We start from the raw sequence: 19,300 nt of genomic DNA, 5'->3' as shown, positions 1-19,300 counted from the left end.
ACCCGTACGAGGAAGACGGTTGGGATATCTTAAGACTGAAGAAGTTACCATAACTGTCTCTCTACTGATGTATACATGAGCATTCGTGCTAAGCCTAAAATTTAGATCTAGTTAGTACTACCTCTGTTTCAGGTTATAAGACTTTTTAGCATTATCCATATTTATATAGATGTTAATGAATCTGACATACATATATGTCTAGGTTTATTAACATATATATATATGAATGTGAAAAATACTATAAAGTCTTATAATATGAAACGGAGAAAGTAGGTTTTGTCATAAAAAAACTTAAATAGTTCAACTATATCCAGTTGCAAAAAAAAAAAAAGAATACATAAAAGAGTACTTTTAGTAGCGTAATTGTGGCGTGCAGTAGATTCACCGATTGATAACACCATGTTTTATCTGAAAGGCATATGCACTAATGTGCGATTTATATGTATGGAATACATAAATTTCATGATATTTTTAATAGAAATCCACACGATACTGTAGTTCGTTATGCGCACAACATTTTTCACCCATGCCAATCAGACTAGGTTGGGTTGTCTCGTGGGCGGTTTAACTTCGGCGTCAACAATATCTAGTGTAGAGTTTTGCGTCCATTTCTGAAATATGTTTTTCGAAAGGGTTAGAATGTAAAAGATAGCTGCTTATGTAAAACTAATCCTTAAAATAATATTCTAAATATCGAAACCATTTTTTGGCTCCACACATGACCCGATCGAATGGTAAACACACAGGCTCGCGGTGAGAACGTGTGACCAGCGTGCAGCCGTGCACTGGCTTTGGTGCGCGCTCGTTTATTATTCGGCCCTGCACGCTCCGGTGACGAACCTCGTCTACGCATCATGAGTTTCTTATCTCCCTCCGTGGCTTGACCGCTCGAGGGGCCACGAGACTCACGAGCGGCGGCCGCCAGCCAGCCGATGCGCCAAGACGCCATCGGCCCACTTCGTGGCGGGGGCCAGGTTGCGTGCGATGCGACGCTTTGTGGCCAACGTCTCGAAGCTTCACGAAGCCTCAGTTTCCCGCCCCGCGCAAGCATCAATCAGCAGCGAAAAAAAGGGGGCCGCGTCAACAACACTGTAGCAGCAAGCAGCCCCGTCATCTTGATCGAGTCGAGCAGTTGTGGGAGAAAAACGTCACGCGCACGCGTGCCGTGCGAGGAAAAAACGTCTCTCTTGCGGTAACAGGTAAACGTGCCTGTGGGTGTCACCAGTTGGTCACACTTGTCCTCTCCTGCGACGGCGACGGGTGGGGGAGGAGGGGAAAGCGACCGGCGTACGATGTTCTTCTGCTGCCACTGCCAGTGTACTGCCTCCTCCGTTCGCGTTTGCTTTCGCTCGAGCACTTGACTTGACTCGCCTCCCGCACCCGCCATATGGGAGCCTAACCATCATGAGCCGTTGTGCACGCACGGTGTCTGAATGAAATCGTTCGTGTGATACCTCTCCTGTGGTGAGCGTACGGCGCACCGTGGTCGAGTTGCTGTGTTTGTTAGTATCGTGCTTCTCGACCAACCAACCAACCACCTGTGATTTTCTCATTCATCGCGCGATAGCGAGACCCGGGATGCGACGACGCATTATTGATTTCTTGTAACCATCCACATGCGTCATGCACTCTTGCTACATGAGATTGTTTAATTTCCGATAGACTGCTCGTAGAAATCGCAACTTTTCCCTTTAGAATGCTACATGGGGTGGTGCTTCATGTACCGTGGAAACGTGTCCATCCTTCAGGTAGCAATACTGCAATAACATAGGAAAAAGGCCTTCCTTTAGAAGCATGTTTGGCAAGAAAATGGAAGATATTAGGACCGCCATAAAATAAGACTGCGTTCACTCTTTTCAGTAAGATGCGTTGTAACAAAGGGAACACGTAAAACTGTTGTTTGCCACCAGCAAAATATAGTATATGACAATTGGCAAATCAGCGGTGTTGTCCATATTCTTCGCTTCAAACCAAGGGATTGTTAAGTTAGCAATGTACATAATCGGAATCGGTGGGAGGCATCTCTCACAACTCACAAGGACAAGTCACAGTTCAGTAGTACTTCAGTTCACGGAGCAATCCAGAATTCAGAACTCGCATTGTGGTCACTGCATAGCTGGAAGCCCATTATACCGCTCTTTTAACGGGCCAAACCCAACCTCAAGGACAGCCCAAACATAAAAACGTCCATGCAGGCTTAGCTTTACTCAGGTCCAGTATGATCAAAGGAACACAAAATTCTTGGGAAAAAGTACACCCAAGGTCTCTCAACTTGCCATCAAGTTACAAAATCATCCTTAAACCGTAAAACCAGATACAACGTGTCCCCTAACTTACGAAACCAGTGCAAACTAGATCCCTCTGCGGTTTTGACTCAGGTTTTGTCCGATGTGGCAGCTCACCCAGCGTGGGCCCCGCATGTTAGCCTCTTCTTCCCCTCCCCTCTCCACCTCTCTTCCTCTCTCCTCTTCTCTCCACGGGCGGTTGGGGGGAGGGAGGGAAGGGAGCAGCTGCGTGCGAGTGGGGGCCGGCGGGCACAAGTAGCGGGGGAGCAGCTGGGCGCGGGTAGTGGGTCCCATTTCCTCTGCCCATGGCGAGGGGATAGCACGGCGAGCCGCTGCCCTTGGTGAGGACGCCGTCGAGGTCAGAGGGCGGTGCGGAGGACGGCAGAGACGGGGTGCAGAGGACAGCGAGCAGGTTGGAGGGTGCCAAGAAGGGCGGGGACGACGCGACGAGCAACGCTCCCGAGAAGGAGTCGAGGTCGACGAAGTGGAAGAGGCCGTGCCGGGAGGGGTGTAGCGGTTGGAAGGGGGGAGGGGAGGGTGAGGAGCTTGGCGTGCGGCGGGAGTGAGGAGAAGAGGAGGGGCCCGCATGATACGGCAGCGGCGGATGTGGCGAGAGACGGTGGCACGAAGATGGAGGAGACAGGAAAGAGGAAGAAGTGGTGCACATCCTCTTCCTCGTCGAACCCATCGTCGTCGTCTGGCGGCGGCGGGAAGCAGGTGGGAAAGCGGGAACGGCAGCCGCAGCGAGAGTGGAGCTCGGTGGAGGAGGCACGATGATGACGACAGAGGGAGTTGGGGGGGTGCCGAAGCTGTGGAGATCGGCACCGGCGACAGATTGCTCCACTTCGCCTGCCTGCTTCGCCCACCGTCACCCTGTCAGCTTCGTGTGCCGTTGTCCCACTTCGCCTGGCTGCTCCGCTTGCCGCCATCCCGCTCCGCCCTAACCCGCCTGCCGTCACCCTATTTCACCTGCCTTCTTCGCCCGTCGCCGCCTCGTCGGCTTCACGCACCACCGTCGCCCCACTCCGCCTGCCGGCTTCGTGCGTCGCTGCTCCACCTACTCCGCTCCCCTCTGCTCGGCTGCTCCCATGGGAGAGAGTGGATAGATACAGAGAAGAGAGAGGATGAGGAGAGGAGAGGAAGCGAGTTGGAGAGGAGGGGAAGAAGAGACCGATGTGGGTCCCACACTGAGTCAGCGCATGTCGGACAACACAGAGTCAAAACTATCGAGAGATCTAGTTTGCACTGGTTTTGTAAGTTGAGGGATGCGTTATATTCGATTTTGTGGTTCAAGGATAATTTTGTAACTCGATGACAAGTTGAGGGACCTTCAGTTTACTTTTTCCAAATTCTTGCTCATTGCCCAGCCCAACATTTCTAGGCCTGCTCACCCATTTCAGGAGCAATACTCTCTCTCGCAGAAAACGAGAATTTCATAGCCCAGATCCCAAAATACCCATTTTCCCATCCTTCACCGACGAGGCGACGATCGACGGCGGCGAGGTCGGTAGAAGCGACGGCAAAGCCGACTTCAATTCGCCGGTGTCCCGGGCGTCCACTGACAAAGAGGACCCACTTGGAAGAATTATTATTATACAGTAGTACTCCAAGAAGGGGATAGATTTTTCAAGTGAAAAATAACAGAGCAGTGCCCCTCAGTTCAGTTCAGTCCCCGGCAGTGCACGATCCCATCCCTCCCGCATCGGCAAGGCACCGCCGCGCCGACCGCTCTCCGCACCGCGACGCGACGCGACGCGAGGCGAGGCGAGGCGAGCATGAAGCCCCTGGGCGCGCACGGCGCCGACCTGCTCTGCGGCCCGCGCGTCCTCCGCGCTGCGGCCCTCGCCTTCGCCTGCGCCGCCGCCTTCCTCGTCGGCTACCACTGGTCCGACTCCTCCCCGCGCCTGCTCTTCTTCTCCTCCACCGCCTCCTCCTCCTCCTCGCCGCTCCTCTCCACCGGCTCCCCTTCCGTCGCCGTCTCCCCCAACGCCAACCTCTCCTTCGACCCCTCCCTGATCCCCACCCCTGCCGCCTCCGCGCCGCCTGCTTCTCCTACTGCCAATGCCTCGCCCCCACCTTCGCTGCCGCCGCCTCCTCCTCCCCTCCGCCCCCCTCCCCCTCCCGCCCGCCTCGGCATCGTCGGCGAGGACGGCGCGATGCGCGACGACTTCGACGTCGGCGGCGGCGGCGCCAACGACACCGATCTGGCCGCCACCGACGAGGCCCTGCCGCAGGAGCCGACCGACGCGGGCCCCGCCGTCGGGAGCAGGGTTCGGATTGGGAGGTTCCCGGTTTGTCCTGAGAGCATGAGGGAGTACATACCCTGCCTCGACAACGAGGAAGAGATCAGGAGGCTGCCCTCGACGGAGCGTGGCGAGCGGTTCGAGCGGCACTGCCCTGCCAAGGACAAGGGTCTGAGCTGCCTCGTGCCGGCACCCAAGGGGTATAAGGCACCCATTCCTTGGCCTCGGAGCAGAGATGAGGTGCGCATTGGTGTTCTCTCTTTCACATTTTGACAGTGTGCTGTAAACAAAAGTTTTGATAGTGTGATGCATACAATTCTTCAGTGTATAACTCTATGCCCTATAGTACTAGGCATCGAGTATAACATGCAAGGTATTCAAAAATTGATGGATTGCCTTTGGATTTTCCGAACGTGGAACATGGGGTAGTGTTTGATTTTGTGGGTTATTACTAGCATTGTAGCAAGCTCATACTGGGTTTTCTGTTTGCTAAGTAGAGGAGATGTCTTCTGATTCTGCCATCAGTATGAAGTATGAATTCAAATTAACTAGAGCATGATGAAGCAGCATTTGAAGTACAGCATTTTATTTAATGCAAAATTAAATACTCCCTCCATTCCAAAATTCCAAAATATAAGGCATAACCACCCTTAACCCAAAGACCAAGAAACAATTACGATCACCTCCTAGTTTGGATCACCGTAACAAATGCAATGCATGCACCCAATAGAATTAGAGATCTTGAGTGTGGAGGATTTAAATATAATAATTGAATAGAGAGGAGGTGCTATTTAATTGCATGCATGCATGCACACCTCATATTATGAAATATCTGAAAAAAGTAGTTGTGCCTTATATTATGAAATAGAGGGAGTATAACCAACTGATTTGGTTTAATTTTTCAAAGACCTCTGGGTTCAGGTAAAGGAGTTTCTATAACACACTTTGATGAATTGCAGGTATGGTTTAGCAATGTACCTCACACGCGGTTGGTTGATGACAAAGGAGGGCAGAATTGGATTAGTAAAGCTAAGGATAAATTTAGATTTCCTGGAGGAGGAACTCAATTTATCCATGGAGCAAATCAATACCTGGATCAGATTTCTCAAGTATGCTGATTGTACTTTTATCTGATGAAAATTTTATCATGTTGCTGACTCTCAGTAGCACCACCTGTCTCTCTGTTCATCCAGATGGTACCAGATATTGCATTTGGCTCTCACACTAGAGTTGCCCTGGATGTTGGCTGTGGAGTAGCAAGTTTTGGTGCATACTTACTTTCACGTGATGTGTTGACATTATCCATAGCTCCCAAAGACGTTCATGAGAATCAGATACAGTTTGCTCTTGAGCGTGGTGTGCCTGCAATGGCAGCAGCATTTGCGACACACCGATTACTATATCCCAGTCAAGCATTTGACTTAATCCATTGTTCACGCTGCCGAATAAATTGGACCCACGATGGTGAGCACTCACTTTGATGTAAAGTTCTACCTTTTTTTTTCTTAGTTATGCGTTTGAGCAAAGGCAACATATTTAAGGAGTATTTAAGGAGCTAGTCTGAATTCATTCCTACGGCATAAGAAAAATATTTTATTCAAATAATGACTGGAAGTTCCTTTATTAGAAAAATAGACATGCTCAAGGCACTCAAACATTGCAAAGATAGTGTGTTATTTTTAGCACGTGAAGACGCTTTTTCATCCAATGATTGTTTTCAACAAAATATCAACACAAAGATAACTGTTTTTTCTAGCACCCTGACTTCCAATTTGCTTAACTTTTGTTGCCATGATTTGCCACTTTAAAGATGGAATCCTGCTTCTGGAGGTTAATAGAATGCTCAGAGCCGGCGGTTATTTTGCTTGGGCAGCACAGCCTGTTTATAAGCATGAAGAGGCTCAGCAAGAAGCATGGAAAGGTATGCATTATTTCCTATGTACCCCTAGTAATTTTTGTTCCATTGTGGGGGAAACACACTAGTCTTTCATTTATTCTGTTGGTATTTTCCCACATGACGAATTCATATTTGTTCTTGTCGTTTGCATTTTTAGATTTATGACAGCTGCTCTTTTATTCCTCATTCATGCATTGCCGTTCTTTCCTTGTTTATTGTGTTGTGTATCAGCATTATGTTTCATATGCTTTGAAGTTTGAATCAACCTCCTATTATGGTCTGGAATGACATATGTCAAATTTTACGATATCTGGAGTGATTCATATGGTTATGTATACACAGTAATTTGAAGAAAAAAAATAATGCAAAATGTTTAATATGCATGGATCTCCAGATTAAATCCATGGCAAGCCCGAGGCATTCTTCCACGTGAAGTAAAGTAAATGCAAAGCTAAACTACAAATTCTTTTCATTTCTAGAAACCAACTAAAGCTGCAGATTTTTGTTATGATGTATCATGTCTAGAAATATGCATGTACTGTACAGTTCCTTGTTATGATGTATCATGTCTAGAAATATGAATGTATTGCATGGTTTTTATCAGGATTACATAATATATTGGTTTGACAGGCTTACTTTGAATGAAGTGCTTTTTTTGGTTTGTTTTGAAAGAATTGCTTGTGAACAAAATTATGTGTAGAGATGGAAGACCTCACTGCAAGACTCTGTTGGGAGCTTGTGAAGAAAGAGGGATATATTGCTATGTGGAGGAAACCATTAAATAGCTCATGCTACATGAACCGTGACCCTGGGGTCAAACCTGCACTTTGTGATCCTGATGATAATCCAGATGATGTCTGGTATGTTTCGACCTCATTTTGTCCTGTTTTTATTGATGAAACCTCAATGTACCATTCTAAATCTATGTCTTTCTGGCTGCAATCGTATTGGATAAAATTTTAACAGTCACATGTGCTATTGGACCATAAAAATACATCACCATTCACTACAGTTTGTCTATATAATATTTTAATATCATTGATTTATGATGGGCTAGATGGCAATAATGTTTTCTTTTTGCATCATCATTGGTTAGATCTGTTAAACCATTCACCATTAAAACCTCATAAATGCAAAGCATATTATCAACAAAATCTGTGATAATGGCTATTCATTTTTCTGGTTATGTAGATTATACTACATCATTCAGAGGCCTTAGCTACTGTTTGATTGGACTGTTGTACTGCTGTTATGTTTTATTTGGCACTAATCTTTTTTGTGCTATTCTTTATGTTCTATTTCTCTTTCAGGTATGTCAATCTGAAAGCATGTATCAGCCGGCTTCCTGAAAACGGTGATGGGCCGACTCCCTTTCCATGGCCTGCACGTTTAATGGAGCCACCAAAAAGGCTTGAAGGTGTTGAAATGGATGCACACTCATCAAAGAAGGAGCTTTTCAAAGCAGAAACCAAATTTTGGGATGACATTGTTGAAGGTTATATTCGTGTTTTTAAGTGGAGAAAGTTCAAACTCCGGAATGTATTGGACATGAGGGCTGGATTTGGAGGGTATTTTATCTTTCTTTAAGGCCTTTTCTTCACTCTGTCCATTCTCTTTCCATTTCAAATTACCTCAGACATTGATTAGTATCCGATTTCCATGCCTTTAAGTACAGATGTTGATAAAATATATACAATGACTTGGAGGTCTAGTGGATCACAAATCTGCTTATGTCGTTGATAAGTTGATATTAGTAATATGTCATCTGTTTTCTTTGGACACTTATTGTACATAGATTCTATGCCACTTAGTTATTTCAACCGTAGTAACCTTCTGCTCTGACACTACTATACTAGGTTACAGAGGTTCTCACAAAGACAAAATAAATTGGACTTATTTTCTGTTTGGTGCGTGATATATTCTGTTTTGCGCAATATCTCATTTTGCTTGCTAATTTTTTATGCAGGTTTGCAGCTGCATTGATTAATCGTAAACTTGATTGCTGGGTGATGAATGTTGTTCCTGTTAGTGAGCCAAACACACTACCTGTAATCTATGACCGGGGACTTCTTGGAGTGGCTCATGACTGGTATGCATTTGTATATTCTGTGGCTCTCTTATTAGGGTTTTTGTTCTATTTATAATTTATAAATGTTCCTCCTGAATTATATTGTACTGCAACCCGTAATGTTCTTAATAGAGCATACTAGTGAATAGTGGTCACTTGCATCTTCTTTCTCCTTGCCCCGTGTTCTTGTCGAACTTGAACTCCAGTGGTCAACAGTTTGATTATAATGCTTCTCATTGACGTGTTTCTTGTTTATTTAGATATCAGTTTCTTGTTTGTTTCTAAGCAGTGGTGATTAGATACTTGGTGTTATTAAACTAAATCTACAAAATTTTACCTTTAAATATTGCTCATGCTGCCATTTTTGTGCCTTCCTTATCGACAGGTGTGAACCATTTGATACATATCCAAGGACATATGATCTGCTCCATGCGTTTAGCCTATTCTCGAAGGAACAGAAAAGGTAACAGTTCTTTTGATAATTAAATTCGAGTTATGTTCCTGTTTATTTTTCTCCCAAACACCTGTGTGCCTAAAGAAATATCCACACTTATGTGCCCCAACAATGTGACTATAAAAATAGCTGAACAGGTGATCTCATGCTTTATCGATACATTGCAAGATACAAAAATAGTATTCATGCTCATTCCTTTCTACGTTCTTGACTATGCTGCTAAAGATACCACTGAGTTCTGGATAAACAGTGCGTCTAACTGTAGTATCTCTGTTGTTACCAGATGTAACATCTCAAGTATCTTGCTGGAGATGGATCGAATACTCAGACCAGGCGGTAGGGCTTACATTCGTGACCTAAAACAAGTTGTACAGGATGTCAAAGAGATAACAACCGCCATGGGATGGCGATCCATCATGCGTGACACCGCAGAAGGCCCGTATGCTAGCAGGAAGGTTTTGATGTGCGACAAGCCGATGGTGCGTTAGCCGATCAGGCTGGTCCAGAGCAATGATGCGAGCCCTGGTTTTGTTTTCCGGAGCCTTTTGAACTGACTACCACAGCTACTACGGACTGGAGATTGACATCTGTTTCAATACATAGGGATAGGTGAATGCCAAAGTTGTAACTAATCAATTTGATTCGTCATTCGTTTGTACAACGACTGATGTAGCCCCTAACGATTGGCTTGTTTTTGTTGTATCATCCACACAACAGTAATTATGAATAGGAGTTAGGAAGGTTTTTGAGTGACATCTATAGTCTGATGAAAGCGGGCAACTGTCTCTTTCTTTCTTCCATCTTGCAGATCGGAGCTTCTGCTGAAGCGAAAGCTGTTACTTGTATGGGCCAAATATACGGACTCGAGAGGCAATGGGTTCTCAGAAAACCCAACAGGAGAACTGAACCGAATCGTAGACGCTGTGGTCGAGTGGTTAGGGTGGTGTCTGGCCCCCTTTCGTGGGCTAAACAGGAGAACTAATAGAAGTACGTTTTATTAGTACCACATCGCTTCTTTTGGGTTGGAGGTACCTGGGAGAAGGGTATAAAACGAAGGTTGGGTGCTACGTTTGAACATACTTACCTGGACGGGGTTAATGGGCGATCAAGAAGGCTCATGGCCTAGATTAGTGGCCTCCATTGCACTTAGGAGGAACGCTCGTCTACCATCTCCCCAAGTGGGAGAGTGGACGTCATAATGTGGCAGAGGGGGTACGCGTTCGCGCGGCCCCTACCAATATTTAAAATTTTAAAACGTTTTTTAAACTTTGATAGAAAAATTGATTTTGTATTCTGAATTATGTCGCTTGTATTGTCCAACTGATAACCCCTGTTTGATTGTAGAAATGTATAGGATGAACGAACTTGGTACAATAGGAGGAAAACTAGATTACTTAAAGCAACAATTTTGCTATAGATTTGTCGTGTGATTTTTTCTCTCGGATTTGTCGTTTTTTAGGCTGTTCGATAAGTACCAAGATTCGTGCACATATAGCGCTGGGAATCCGCATAGGATTCAGTCGGACGGTTAGAGGCGTGCGCTGGGAATCCGCATAGGATTCAGTCGGACGGTTAGAGGCGCTAATTTCTTTTTTTGCGCTCTAAAAAATGGAGTTGCTAGAAATATGACGCCATATGCTACAGTTGATTTTTTTTAGCCACTTGCACAGTAGTTACACTTCATTTACACCCCACTTACATATATAATTAGTATGTAATTTTCGAATTTACATATGTAATTTTAGTACTTACATATGTAATTTTGAGACTTACATTGTAAATACACTAAAATTACATATGTAATTTAGGGACTTACAATGTAAATACATGCCAACTACTTTTTGATGAAAAATATGGCGCCATAAATATAGCTACACCCCTAAAAAATTGATATGCACGCTGTTCTCTCTCGTTCTCTCTCAATTGAAACTAAAATAAAAATAAAATACAAAATTACAGTCCTATATAACTAAAATTACATTTGTAAATTCAGTTGATATGACATGTAAGTGCACTGTAATTTTGATAACAATGTTGTGTAAGTAAATTTTTATTTGTTATTTTTTTAATATATAAAATTACAGTCTTATATAACTAAAATTACATTTGTAAATTCAGTTGATATGACATGTAAGTGCATTGTAATTTTGATAACAATGTTGTATAAGTAAATATCTATTTATTATTTTCTTTAAAATATAAAATTACAGTCCTATATAACTAAAATTATATTTGTAAATTCAATTGATATGACATGTAAGTGCACTGTAATTTTGATAACAATGTTGTGTAAGTAAATATCTATTTGTTATTTTCTTTAATATATATAATTACAATCCTATATAACTAAAATTACATTTGTAAATTCAGTTGATATGGCATGTAAGTGCATTGTAATTTTGATAAAAGTATTGTGTAACTAAATATGCATTTTTATTTTCTTTTGTAGTCCGTTGGATGTAAATTTAAGGGTAGAACAAATCTGGGTGATTTTTTCTTAGAAATCACCTGACAAATAGATAGACAATCCCCATACTCAAAGAAATACTTATGATTTTATTGATACACTAATTTCAGTTTTTTTTTAACCAAAGGGCTTTACTAAATTCAATTCTATTTGACTTGTACTAGTATGTGCATCGTTTCTTTTATGTTCAGCTATCATGTACCATCCACGTCAAATTGTAGACCTCAAAGACTCAAACGTCCTTGTAGTAAAAGGAACGAATACGATGAGCTTGTAAACATTATAATTCAGTATGCCAGATGGGTAAGATCATTTTGTACTTGTCTATGATAGGAGCCAGCTACTTATTTGGGTTGAATTTACACGGAACGGCCCCCTGAGAGCCCAACAGGTGAACCGAACTGAATCCTAACGATTCAGTTTAGTACCACATCACTCCTTTTGAGTTGAAGGGGCCAGAGAGAAGGTATAAAACAAAGGCTGGGTACAACGTTGAGAAATTCTTACCTGGACGAGGTCGATGAGCGATCAAGAAAGCTCATGGCCTAGTTTAACGGCCTCCATTGCACATGGGAGGGAGTGTTAACCTACCATCTCCCCACAAGTGAGAGAGTAGGGTGGTATGCGTTCGCGCGGCCCCTTCTAATTTCTAACAAGTTTTACAAGTTTCAACTCGGGTTTGCACTAATTATAGTGAAATTTCTAAAAAAAGTTTTACAAGTTTTACACATGCGTTGCATGATAGATTGATCGATATGCGTGGGGGCGACTGGGCGACGAGTACATAGCATGTCACCTTGCATCGGCAGTTCGGCACGGCATGCAATGCCCAACATCTGCTCTTATGTTCTGTACTCGTGTGGGCATACCTTGCAGAGCAGGTGTGTAATGAGATAGATCAATCGTCCATGATCAGCGTTGTTGTGTCTCTAATGTTTTCTCTGATCACTGCGAACATTTGGCACAGCTCTATTGCAAATTTGGAAAGTGGAAAATGCAAGTTCCGTAAGTTGCAAGTCATATAATTCAGTGCAATGAGAAAGAACGGTTTGTAAGTTGCAAGTCATATAAGTCATATATAAGTTGCAAGTCATATAGTTCCGGTTTCTATCTGATCTGTTTGTGCTCAACATTCAGAGCGCACGGTTTCGTCGACGTGTTACATGCATGTTCCGATGTTCTGTGATGGTCAAATTTGCAGCTAAAGTTGAGCGCATTGTTGATGTTCCTGCTTGATTCAATTTCTTGTTTCCGTCTGCGGCCATGGAGGCATGCATGCATAGACGCGAAGCACAACTGGTACATACATGACCATGCATTCTATCAAGAGAGCTCCAGAAATACACATTCCATTGCAATCTTTCTCATGGGAGATAGATGGAGAAGGAAGATGGCCTAAAGTTATATATTGAACATCAGAAGTGATAGAGCTGCATGTTCAGCAATACATCTTCTAGATCTCAAAATGCACATAAGCCCCAGGCTCGCTCAACCATACGAGCTGGCTGGCAATAACTTGCGCTAAATTTCATGAGCTCATACATATTGTTTGTCGAGACCTAAGGGAATCGAAATGTGATGCATATTGACATATTGTCAGGCAAGAGCTAAAGATAATCTGTTGCTGTCCTAGGACCATCAGTTATGATCAACTGATGCTGATGGTGAGGCCGGTCTGAGAGTGTTACTGCCATTCTCCATTGTAGAATCATCCACAAACTGGCTCGTGCCATGTAGTTGCTGCTCGCCAATTTGAATGACGATATGATGTGTTCTCCTTGCTACGCTGGGTATTCTGGTACTGACCTCCTGTTTGCCTCCCTGCAGCATACACCTGTTGATTGTTCTGGTTCTGGTGATGAACTGTTGTTTGCCGCTGCGTGTTATATGCCTGTGGATGATTATTGTTCTGGTAATGCACTGCAGTTTGCCGGTTGGTAGTATACCCATGTGGACTCTGACCTGACCTGACCTGCTTCCTCCTCTGGCTGGCTGGTGATGATGATCATCGTATGGGTTAGGTGCCACATAGTCAAGATATCATAAAAATCTGTCATGAGGACTCACTAAGGTATTTGTATAACGGCTGGCACTGGCTCTTCCACCAAGTTTTGATCCAACATCAGGTGTGCAAAGCAGTGACAATAATCCATTTCGGTCAGTAAGCGCATGCGCATCAGAAACAAACTTATTGCTCGCGTTGCTGAAGGCATTGACAATATCTTGGAACTCAAAGGAACCGACTGCTCTAGCAGCATTATCAGGTTTCTCAAATGGATCTTCAACCTACATAATAAATAGCAAGTAGATAGAATATCAGCACTTGGGCTAAAACTTTTAGCAACATCAATCATCATAACCACCAAAAGCATCAAAAAGGAAAGCCTTACAAACAAGCTGTATGACTTGTCCATCCATCTTGGATTGTCCTGGATTCTCTCCAACCGACCAGTGTAAGTCGATATAACCTTATCCGAAAGGGCATCGATGCGGAAAAACTGCAGGCAATATAAATTGCTGGTTAAGCCCATCTAGCTCTTCAGGTTAAAGAACTAAAGAAAGATGCAATAATCCCAGATACAAAGCAAGAAAACTAAAGGCTACAATTTTGACACTAGCCCTTGAACCTTGGTATTGGGGAAGTTTCAGGCCAAATTTCATTGCGTAGACATACTACAAATGCTGAATTGCAGATAACTTTTAAATGTATTTTACTGACTATCTTGAGTTAAGCAACATGAAATCACTGATGAGATTAGCTCATGTACTGACAATTTGATAGCTACTAGTTACTAAAAAGGTTACATATGAGTCGTCGTCATTGGATTTACACCCCCAGTGAGTTAGATTAAGCAGACCAAATTTGTTTGAACAAGCTCAAGAGAGACCATATATGGCCTAAAAATGCCAGTGTTGATTCATTAACATAGTTAAGAACAAAATGTGGAGATACATGCCTAAAGACAAGAATAAAACATACACCTGTATTTGAACAACAGAACTACAGTACTTAGAAGGAAGTCATACTCTCTTAGACAAGGTTGACTAGCCAATATAGTGGCCATAAGTTCAATTACCTTGTGAAAGAATGATGCAAGTAGATGAGAAAGAGAGCTCTGATTTCTTTGCCCCATATTTTGGCGCCGGAATCTTTCTATATTTATGGAGCAAACCTCATCAAGATGTTTCTCATTATAGTACGCCCTCCCTGTATGTGAATGCAGCAGTTAAACAGCAAGGCACTGACAAATAGATAGTCACTATCCATCACAGGTAAGCCATATTCCCATAATGAAATCTTATCTGAAATGTCCTCCATGATGTTCCCTTCATAAATCTCCTTCAGCGGTGGTAATATTGCAGGTTCACATGTCTGGAAGGCTCAGAATAAAGAACGCATATAGATAACTTTAATGGAACAATAAATAAGAAATAGAGGTAACTTGTAAAGTAAGAAATAACACCTGAAAATGAAAGAGAACAAGTAGACAAAGTGAATAGGAATTCAGGGTTCCATTTTTTGGATCATTAATGTTTTGAGCTTTGGCCCATTCCTTGACCTGCCAAAAAACATGGCTTAACAAAAAGGAAGATTGTAGCAAAAAGAGAATTCTCTTGGTTACACAGAGCTTACCAATAAAACCATATCACCAAAGCGATCATCCAAAGTATTGATCCAGTAGAAGATTTTCGATTTAATTCGACCAGGGTAATTGCTAATGGATATATCACAGGAAATACCATATTGGTTGCTCACATACTGAAGGACTGGAACTCTTGCATTAGGAATGAACTCCATATGTCTAGCAATACCTAAATAAGGAATGAAAACAGATAAGAATATCCTGTAAATTCAACAAAAAGGGTTGCATTGAATGAAGTACGGAACAAAAAGAAGATCGTGAATAGCTTGATCAAAACTTATTCATTACAGTGACTTCACCTCTCACAAGATATATTGCTTTCCTTTTTTTTTTAGATAATGGATAACCTGGCCGCTGCATCAAAGACGCGCAAAGCCCACTTATTGCTTTCCTTGGTGCATGTATATGCATATAGTGACTATTTGTTTGATCACAAAGAACACACAACCAAAACTTCTATCATTTCGGTTAAAGCTGTTTTCATTAATCGAAAAGAAAGTTTACCTCGCTTTTGCAAAGCTCTCCTTACTTCTCTCAGGGTATCTTGCTTCTTTCTCTTACTTATAGGGAGATTCAAGGCATTGAACAGCTCAACTGACACATCCAAATCACCTGATTTTGCATAAAGTTGTGATACGAAGGATCCAAAAGGTTTTACAGAAGCACCTATAAAGGAAAGTTAAGAACTCAGAAAAAGAAACACTAAAATAATTGCACTGCTGACTTCTCTAACAGTTACCCTTTTCCAACATGCAAACTTCATAAATAATATATGCATTGAGGAAGACACTATCCATTGTATAACAAGAGAATGTAACCAAAAAAAAAAATCCAGTAAAAACATTATGTGACATTTGAGCAGCTCCATTCTGGCTATGGGTAACCATTCGGTTTGAACAATTAATTCGGATTGATTCTTTGGTCTTCTCGAATTTTGGCCATCCGAAAATCAAGACCGAAATTCAATGCAAAATCATAAAGGCCAAGCTATTTGGTTTTGGTCATTTTGGTTCGGTCCTAGGTCATGACCGAACTGATTGATCAATTTCAGGACATGTTTTGGTAGTAAAAAATTTGGCAGCAATTCCCCAGTTTCAGGACATGTTTGACAGTAAAAAGTCACAAAATAAACAACAAATGATATAGAACACAAAGATAGCACTTGCAACTTAACATCAAAATTCAACTGTTCAAACATGATACTTAATAGGCTTAACAGGTTGATTTTGCGCTTATTAACTATATTTCGGTCAATTCGGTTAACCAAGGCCTATAACCAAATTAAATTCGGTTAGTTAGAAACTCTGACATAAGTATTTGGTCTCAGTTAGTTTGGATTGGTTCTTTGGTTTCAGGTAATTATGCCCACCCTTAATTCTAGCAACACAAGCTTATCGTGATTGTCATTTGTCAGGCATGATATGACAAATTGTTGGTTAACGGTTACTGTGTACTGTGAACTGTCATAGGTCAACAGTTGCCTGCTAGCAACCTCATGGGTCTGCCGTAGAGTTCCCATTGCCATACAGCAATCGCAGCATGAAGACCATTTTCTAGCATCGATCACAAAACAAACACATCACTTTTAAGTACTATGGATTGCATAAATATGTCACTCATTGTATTTTCAAACTATTGCCCAGACAAAGTGTGATGATAACTTTAAAACTTAAGGTTCCTTATGAATATAACAAGAAATACGATAGGCACCGCAGAGGCACCTTACACCTATAAGACTGGGTCTTTTCTTTCAGAGATCTATCAGAAATCCATGCCCAAGCTAGCATTCACAGCAATAAAGTGGAAAACACATTTTCTCTTCAAGATCATAGATAAGTCTAACCAAGCTTGATGTAGAAACATCACAACACCATACCGTCAATAAATACAAGGAACCCAACGGAAGATTTTCAAATAATACAGGGGTTATGTGGTAACTTTAGGTGTGAGTTACCTCTCAAGGCCCCAGCTGAATAGATTGTATCTGCCAGCTCCTGAATTGCATATATTCGTTTGTTTCGGTCACCCTCCACTGGTTTGATTAGAGAGAGGATATCTTCTGTACACTTCTCCAACACATCATAATTAGGGACACGCCAAATCGACATCCTGAAATCCTGGGCAACAAATGATATAGACGTATGATCAAAAGAGATTATATGGGTACACAGTGGCGTCGCTAAGCACCATAACCAGATATAACCGCATTCAAACCCATTACAGTTACAAGAATAATGGTTGTCCTGGTTTTCTAATGTAAATTGTAAAATATTTGCTCCATAAGTCCAAACCAACAGTGCAACGACCTACGTACACCCTACAATTGTTTCTTAACTTTGCTCTAGTTTAATGTACACCCTGCAATTTAATATATTTTCATCCCTCCACCAGTTTCCAGCGCAGAATACACCCAAAGAGGTTACTAGAGGTGTTGGCCATTGGGTCATGTGGCTACCACATCATCAATTTCTTTAACACATGGCAGTACTCCCACCCATACCACACCCCATCTAGGAAAGAGAAAAAGGCCCACATAATTTTCTTTCCCTAAATCATCATGCCCCCACGTTCACCTGCATGCCACATCAACCAAAACACCCGCAATACCACCCCTAGGATGTGATTTGCATGCATGATATTTGGGTGTGTAGTTTACAAGGTATTGAAGTTTTGTGTAAATTAAACCCCAGACGAAGTCGGCAGGCCAAAAGTATACTTCATCACTTCATCATATAAATCATTTAACTCTAACATTAGCACTACAGTAGTTAACGTAACTGGGTAACTACAGAATGCTAGCAGAATTCCGCTCCACTCTACGAATATATGCATGCTTATGTGTCGCAGCAGGCGAATCCACGTCGAAGGCAACACCCTTTCCCCATTCCCCACATTCCGCAATTAATATTTGGCTGGCAATACCCGTGGTACTCATCAATTTCTCTACATCAAAACCCCACACCAAAATCACAACTTTCGGGTGAAAACAAAGGAGAGAGAAGTGCACAGCCACAGCAAGGCACCCTCTTTATATTTCTTCGCAAACGAACCGCGAGATTGTCGCAGTAGTAGCAACTAGCAAGCAAGGAACTAAAATACCGAACCCTTGAAAGGTACATTGCATTCTCAGAGCAGCGCGGCCGCTCTAGTCGCCATCCAACCGCGATCCGCGGGGTTGGTCGTATTCGCCAAACCCTAACTCGAGGAGTATCGAGCGAACCCCGCCAGTAGACCAAGCGAGAAATCCACTTCAGATACTAACCGAGGCCAGGGGTTTACCGAGAGAGAGAGATAGCGCGATGAGAGGAGGAGGAGCCGCCGCCGGCTACGCGGAGGCTGCGGGCTCCGCTGGCGTGGTGGAGGTGGAGGAGCCGTGGAGACGGGTTGTGCGGAGAAAGCGCGAGGAGGTTGAGGCGGCTTGCACCATGGCGATTGGCGAAAGTAGGCGGCGCACGAGTCAAGCTAGGCAAAGGGAGTCGTCCACGCGCACGAGACGAGGGTAGAGTGGGAGGGAGTCGTGCGTTGCGTTGGTTTCGCTTCGGGAGCGGGGACGGGACGGCGCGCGAAGGCCCAGTCCGTAGCACGTCGGAGCCGGCCCGAGGGGAACGCTTATCCAGTTTCTGGGGAAACCACAGAGGAAGCCGTTTGAAACGTGGTTTTTTTTTCCCTTATGAGTTTTGATTTTTTTTTTTTGAAACGGTAGTGTTCCAAATGCAACATATAGATTTTGTGAGAAAAAAAAAGAGGGTATGGTAGCAAGAACTGATATGCACTCTATTTGGCATCCAAGCCTCTCCTATATATCGTGAAAACCCCAACATAGATGAGAGTGTTTGATGCAGCTAGGATACCCAATTTCATAAAATCTTAGATCCATTTCTATAAATTTGTGAAGCTAGGGATACCCAATTTCATAAAATCTTGGATCCAAACCTATGCCAAACAAGGCCATATATGAGATGATGGTGGACACCGAGATATATTGTCCAAATTGAACTTTGTTTATAAGTTATGAAAAATCACATCTCACAAAGAAAGTCGAACCTAAACGTTGCCCACCATCATATCATCTACGCGTGAGATTTTTTATATGAATTTATATGGAACTTATATATGATTTTTATGTTTTTTTTCGGGGGATTGGGGGTGTGACATGAGTTTTGACTTAGTTTCTACCCTATATTTACCTATTCCTTCACAACTAGACAATTAGAATAGCCAGATGCAAAAATATTCAGTAAA

General features: G+C 42.9%; 2 protein-coding genes and 1 non-coding gene across 3 annotated transcripts; 2 read left to right on the top strand and 1 right to left on the bottom strand.

The window, feature by feature from the left end:
• Positions 1-3,945: 3,945 nt before the first annotated feature.
• On the top strand, positions 3,946-9,702 carry LOC127760671 (probable methyltransferase PMT11). Its single transcript, XM_052284960.1, has 9 exons — positions 3,946-4,768; positions 5,488-5,637; positions 5,722-5,992; positions 6,339-6,449; positions 7,126-7,285; positions 7,736-7,993; positions 8,392-8,514; positions 8,879-8,956; positions 9,231-9,702. Exons 1-9 carry the CDS (start codon positions 4,061-4,063, stop codon positions 9,433-9,435), a joined length of 2,064 nt encoding a protein of 687 aa, XP_052140920.1. The 5' UTR covers positions 3,946-4,060; the 3' UTR covers positions 9,436-9,702.
• A 321-nt stretch (positions 9,703-10,023) lies between these two features.
• On the top strand, positions 10,024-10,181 carry LOC127760885 (U1 spliceosomal RNA). Its single transcript, XR_008015162.1, has one exon. It is a non-coding gene; the product is annotated as a U1 spliceosomal RNA (small nuclear RNA).
• Positions 10,182-12,811: 2,630 nt separating this feature from the next.
• LOC127756885 (protein HESO1-like) lies at positions 12,812-18,557 on the bottom strand. Its single transcript, XM_052282276.1, has 10 exons — positions 18,338-18,557; positions 17,013-17,175; positions 15,563-15,724; positions 15,049-15,227; positions 14,879-14,974; positions 14,717-14,787; positions 14,492-14,621; positions 13,805-13,912; positions 13,482-13,700; positions 12,812-13,406 (listed from the first exon to the last, which is right to left on the bottom strand). The coding sequence occupies exons 2-10, from the start codon at positions 17,164-17,166 to the stop codon at positions 13,053-13,055; spliced, it is 1,473 nt and encodes a 490-aa protein (XP_052138236.1). The 5' UTR covers positions 17,167-17,175; positions 18,338-18,557; the 3' UTR covers positions 12,812-13,052.
• Positions 18,558-19,300: the final 743 nt, after the last annotated feature.

This window comes from Oryza glaberrima, chromosome 1 (assembly GCF_000147395.1).
Source record: "Oryza glaberrima chromosome 1, OglaRS2, whole genome shotgun sequence".
NCBI lineage: Eukaryota > Viridiplantae > Streptophyta > Magnoliopsida > Poales > Poaceae > Oryza > Oryza glaberrima.
Note: the sequence above shows the minus strand (reverse complement) of the source record. Positions and strands in the feature narration are given on the sequence as shown.

Excerpts from the sequence above, each read along its gene's own strand:
- LOC127760671 (XM_052284960.1), top strand. The coding sequence starts at position 4,061 with ATGAAGCCCCTGGGCGCGCACGGCGCCGACCTGCTCTGCGGCCCGCGC. Across the intron at positions 5,638-5,721 it reads ACCTGGATCAGATTTCTCAA|ATGGTACCAGATATTGCATT; the intron begins GTATGCTGATTG and ends CTGTTCATCCAG. Across the intron at positions 8,515-8,878 it reads CTTGGAGTGGCTCATGACTG|GTGTGAACCATTTGATACAT; the intron begins GTATGCATTTGT and ends CCTTATCGACAG.
- LOC127756885 (XM_052282276.1), bottom strand. The coding sequence starts at position 17,166 with ATGTCGATTTGGCGTGTCCCTAATTATGATGTGTTGGAGAAGTGTACA. Across the intron at positions 15,725-17,012 it reads TTCAGCTGGGGCCTTGAGAG|GTGCTTCTGTAAAACCTTTT; the intron begins GTAACTCACACC and ends TTTCCTTTATAG. Across the intron at positions 13,913-14,491 it reads TTGCATCATTCTTTCACAAG|TTTTTCCGCATCGATGCCCT; the intron begins GTAATTGAACTT and ends TATTGCCTGCAG.